At 44.2% G+C, this 5,837-nt stretch overlaps 1 protein-coding gene across 1 annotated transcript; it reads right to left on the bottom strand.

Annotated features, from left to right (window-relative positions):
• Positions 1–266: 266 nt before the first annotated feature.
• On the bottom strand, positions 267–824 carry LOC149384693 (uncharacterized). The gene has a single exon (XM_089626131.1). The coding sequence runs from the start codon at positions 822–824 to the stop codon at positions 267–269; it is 558 nt and encodes a 185-aa protein (XP_089482257.1).
• Positions 825–5,837: the final 5,013 nt, after the last annotated feature.

Below are 5,837 nucleotides of genomic sequence, written 5' to 3'. Positions count from 1 at the left end.
AACAGCGCTGGCACGGCGGACAACCTCGTCTCTCCCAGACTGCACCTGTGTAAAATCAGTGGTCCTTTCTTCTCCAAAGCCTCCACGTGTCCCTCAGCGGGATTCATGCTACTCCTCTTTGGTGCTCCCGATCCCGACGCGCTGTTTTTGCTCGCTTCATCCCCACGCGCCCTGGCCCAACTCGCCGTAGAGAGGAGCGGCGTTTCTGCTTCTGCCACCTTGACGATAGCAAGCTTGTCAATCGATCCTGTAACTTTCTTCAACTCTCATCCAGGTTCGTTTTGATATCGTTCCGTCTGCTTCTTCTCCACTTCGAAACAAGACTCCAAACGAGACTCACTCCGTAGCCATGGCCCGTACATGACCACTTTTGGCCCGTGAATTGAGTTCACCATGGCCGTTTCTATCTCCTTGCAATCCCCTTGACCATGGCCTATCTTCCCACATTTGTAACAGAAATTTGCTAATCTTTCATATTTGAATTGTATCCAGGACATATGACCCTCTCCTCGGTTAAGGAAAAAACCGGCCATCAACGGCTTGGAGACATCGACCTCACATTGCATCCGCAAATAATCTCCCATTCCTCCTCTCCCGCCCCATCCTTGGTGGTACTGAAGAAAATCCCCAATCAGTGGAGCCAGCTCCTTCGCCATTTTTTTCGATTGAAATTTCGGAGGAAGACCATGTTCCTGAACCCAGAATGGACAGAGGTCCATGTTCACCTCCGTTAGTCTGAGCTCCGGTGGCCATCTCCTGATAATCATCTGGTTCCCTTTCACCGCCCATGGCCTTTTGTCTAGCACAAACTTCAACTGATTCATATTTCAAAATCTCATTTTGAACATCCCAGGTCGTACCTCTTCGACCGTCCATTCAGCTCTCGACCTCCAGAGTTGTTGAATCACATCTCTGATCAGACCCCTCCCTACTGGTTTGTCTGAGCATACCCGAATACCATAGTGGCTAGGGAAGTGGTTACTACGTTGAAGATGAAGCAAGGGAAAGGTGGGCTCCTCGGAATCAAGATTGATATGAGCAAGGCTTACGATAGAGTGGAGTGGAGCTTTGTTTGCCAAGTGCTACAGTGTTTTGGCGTTTCGGAGAAGATGGTGGGGATAATTCATCAATGTATGTCAACGGCTTCCTTCGCTATTCTCCTTAATGGATGCCCTCTTGAGAGAAGTATGGCGTCTAGAGGGCTTCGTCAAGGAGATCCTCTCTCTCCATACCTTTTGATCATAGTTACCGAAGTTTTGAGTAGGTTACTCTTGCGCGAAGAGACGAGAGGAAGCTTCCACGGGATTAATATAGGAAGGGCGGTTCCGAGCATATCCCACCTTATGTTCGCGGACGATACCATCCTTTTTTACCGGGCCCGCCAAGATGAAGTCTGTGCGATTTGGAGTTGTATCTCGAAGTATCAGGAGTGGTCCGGCCAAAGGGTCAACATTCAAAAGTCCGGGCTCATGTTTTCCATAAATTGCTCCGAGAGAAGGAAGAGAGATATTAGCGGTTTCTTGGGTATCCAAGAGTGCGATAAGGAGATTTACTATCTTGGAAATCCACTTTTCCTAGGGCGCAATCAAGGAAAAAGTTTCACTAAATTAAAGAAGCGCGTCCATGACCGACTGGAGGGATGGATGGCGAAGTCGATTTCGAAGGCGGGCCGCACCACGCTAGTTAAGTCGGTTATTCAAAGCATCCCGTCCTATGCTATGTCGACATTCCGCTTGCCGAAATATTTTTTTCAAGAGCTAGACAAAGTCACCGGGAAGTTTTGGTGGACAGGGAGTTGCGAGAAGGAGCGATATTTGGCGTGGGCGAGTTGGGATACAATATGTCAACCCAAGTCTAGAGGTGGACTCAGGTTCCGAAGATTTGAAGACATCAACACGGCTTTCCTTTGCAAGCTAGGCTGGCACATGGCGGCGGAGTCTAATCTTTTTTGGGTGAAGTTACTGAAGCGGAAGTATTGTGAAGCTCAAGGATTCTTTCGCTACAAGGAAAAATCTTCGGATTCAGGCGGGTGGAGAGATATATTAACTACCCGAGAGTTGATTCGGCAAAACTCGTGCTTCGTGGTGGGGAGTGGAGGCCGAATTCCTATAAGAGAAGCGAATTGGACGCAACTCGGCTTGATCCCTGAAGCCGGAGGTCGGCGCAGCTTGGAGTCGGGCCCGAGGTCAGTCGCGGAGCTGTTTGTTCCGGGAACGCGGAGATGGGACCTTAACATAGTCACTGAGGTGGTGGGAGCCAATTTGGCGAGAAAAATTGGGGAGTTGCGGGTGCTAAAACAGCCTAAGGACGATGTGCTAAAATGGACGGGAGCGCTAAACAGTGCTTTTAGCATAAAATCGGCCTACTGGGCGGTGGCGGGGGCTGCCTTCAATCCGAAAGAAGACACATGGAGAGCAATCTGGAATTTAAAAGTCCCGGAACGATTCCGAATTGTGCTTTGGAGGTTAGGAAAAAACTGTTTTCCTACACGCGCTCGATTGCACCGAATCCTTGGGCTGAGCGACGACTCGTGTGCGTTCTGCCAAGGAGAGGTGGAATCCACACACCACTTATTTTTCGAGTGCCATAATGCTCGGCGGCTGTGGATGGTGCTTGCTGATGGGCTCCGATGGGGGCACTAGCGTGATTTGCTCGGGGAAGGAGTGGCTTGACCGCCTTCTGGAACGGGAAAAAGTGGCGCTATTGAGTGGCATGAGGAAGGGGTTGTTCTTGGCCAGGGCGGCGGTTATCATCGATGCTATTTGGAGGTGGAGAAATGAAAAGATGTTCTCAACCATGATTATCTCAGAAGAGGAGCAAATCAGAAGAGTACGTCACTGGTTCAAGGAAATTGAAATCTCCCAGGAAAGTCCAACCCCGATCTGTGAAGTTCCTAGTGGAAGTGCGCGGGCGTGGCAGCCACCGTGCGGGGAAGCGGTGAAGATCAATGTTGATGCAGTTTACAGGGACGAGCGAGCTGCGGTGGGTATGGTTGCAAGAAATAGTGGAGGTACCATGCTCTGGATGTGGCGGAACGAGATCAAGGCCAAATCGGCGATGGAGGCTGAGATGATTGGAGTGCATCTGGCTGTTCTCGTAGCTAAGTTCAGGAACGTTAGGCGTCTTGGGGTGGAGGGTGACAATAAACAGATTATGGAGAGTCTATCCTTGAATCGCGACTGTCCGGATTCGAGTTTATCGCCCCTCTTTGAGCAGATCAGGTGTGCCGAAGCGGGTCTTGATAAAGTTGTTTTTAATTGGGTTCCCAGAGATGCTAATAGAGTAGCGCATGTTTTGTGTAAGTCTTTAGCGAGTGGGGATGGTAGTGGATTTTGCTCTGTCATTGATGTTCCTGTTTGTATTAGAAACTTTTTAAGCCAAGAGGCTCAGTAATGAAAGCTTCAGTTATGAAAAAAAAAAAAAAAAAAAAAAAAACAACCTTCAATGATTTTTTGTCTGAAGTTGTATTCTTTCGATGTTTGGCATACTCAAGATATAAAACTAATTTATTGGTTATCAATCATACGTTATAATTTTCTCTAACCAAATAGCACACGATGTTTCACCATGTTTGAATTCTCTTAAATTCTTGAATATGAAAAAAAGGATCAAATACGAAATAAAATATAATAAAGCTATGCTTGGATGGTAATATCTTGAATACACTATTATGTTTTATCTTCCATATCTTTTACTTTTTTGTCCTTTCTATTTCTTTTATAAATTTATTTATATAATTTTGTGTTGAAACGTCTATTTTTTTGTCAACATAAGAGAAAAAAAAATTAAATATGTCAGAATGGAAATATCCTTCGGACTATGAAAAAAAAAAATAAAAGAGTGGAAGTGAAAAGGGAAATGTGTTCACAGTGCTGAGCACCGACGGACGTGGCATCATAGGCATCATTCCAGCCGTGCTTTTGGCCTTTCTCAAATCCAAGCTTAATGTATGTCTCCACTCTCTTTCGGTTACTCCATTGCAAAATAAATTACCTCCGAATTCAGGTACAACCTTTATACTTAGACATCGCAGTGCATTTTTTCTTTGTTTGAAAATTGATAAATCAAAATTATTCGATTTTTGTAATTAGAAAAAATACCCTGAAATTACTAAATCTGCGCAACTGTTTTAGAAAGTGTTTGTAACAAAAAGTACGACAGTTGCTGAAATTTAGAGAAATAAAAAATAAACGATATGAGTGCGGAAATAATAAATAGACACCAGAGTTGGTAACACAGTTGGGCAATTCGTGCCTACGTCTGGAGGGCTTTTGCCCGGTGGAAAGCAATTTACTATGATAACGTGGTACAATAAGGATTTACACTCAACGACTCCCTCGCTAGCTACCAAACCTACGTCTATCCTCTTCAACAGCAACTTAGGCTCCCCCCAAGTACGAGATCCCCTCGATTCCCACAGAAAATCTCTTTCGAGACTTCTAAACCTGTTTTCCAACAAAAACAATTGAAAAACCTAACCTATAGCTTCTAATACAATCACCCGTATATAGGCAACAAAGCAGAGATAAAAGACACCTTAAAAGCTTGAACACAGGCCGTTCTAAGCTCAGCTAAACACTCAAATAAATCTCTCAAAAGGCGTGAGTGAAGATGGTGTGGTTATGACCTATTTATAGAGAAAATTAGGTCAAAACGAATCTTGAAGTCGGATTAGGATCACCAGCCGATGATATCATCAATCCACACTGGAATACTACTATAATTCGGAATAGAAAAGCCCAAAAGTGAATGGGCCATAATCGTTGCGCAAACTGTTACAATAGAAACTGTAACGCTTCCAGAATAATCGTAACAAGGCACAATTCTATCCGAAATTATATATCACGATTCTTTAAATATTTTTTCAACATTAAATCGCCAATTAATGTAACAACAATGTCCCCCTTTGGCGTTTAAAGGCAAAACAGAATCGTACCTGTGACAAGGTGACGACGACGACGACGAAGCTTCAACACCATTATAGCAGAGTCACCACGAGTCACATAATCTCCCCCTTTTTGCCATAAACATACCTCTAAAATTGAACAACCACCAAACAACAGTTTTCTCCCCCTGAATATGATGCATCATCGTAGAATTCGTTTCTTGTCGAAAAGAAAATATCACGGCGTCGGAAAAAACACGACCCAAGCTCAATACACAAGCTTCTAGCTCAATGAGTGTAGAAAAGAGGCGCTCATGGTAGTGTAAATCTCAATAAAAGTGTATTCGAGCATTAATTTTCCGAATTTATACTCGAATACACATCGATGATAGATCACGAATCATTCACACAAAGACCCACGGCAGGCCTAAGTGATTCGAACTTTGAATCGTCTTTCGTGAAAATATCTGCAAGTTGTTGTTCCGGAGCAACATCCTCTTTTATGAAGTTACCGCATATGATAGATTGCTTGTCTTTGGTCGGGACTTTCAGAGGAGTACACGCACCGCGATTTTGTGGATCTTTGACTTTCCAAACTTTTTTCATGGCAAGAGGGTTTGACCTTGAACGTCTTTGCTTTTTCAGATCTTTCAGGAGCTTGTAACACCAGGGTTTAATATGACCCTTCTTCGCACATTAATGACAAACCCAAGATTTGTGGCTTGCCTTCGCAGGTGTTGCAGAAACTGTTGTAACAGTTGTTGAGCCAGCAGCTTCATTCTGGGAATTTATGCTCGGGACGAATATAGTCTTAGAGCTGGATGCTCCTCCTCTCTGATAGCCTAGACCATGATGATCGCCACTGGTTTTGCCTATACACAAAATTTCATCAAGTTTTGACGTTCCAGAATTAAGTATTCTAATATTTTTCTTCAAAAGAGTTATTTCAGAA

Source organism: Urtica dioica, chromosome 9 (assembly GCF_054948205.1).
Source record: "Urtica dioica subsp. dioica isolate 48M chromosome 9, U.dioica_male_clone48M_v1_H2, whole genome shotgun sequence".
In the NCBI taxonomy this organism is placed as follows: Eukaryota; Viridiplantae; Streptophyta; class Magnoliopsida; order Rosales; family Urticaceae; genus Urtica; species Urtica dioica.
This window is presented reverse-complemented; position numbering and strand designations above follow the sequence as displayed.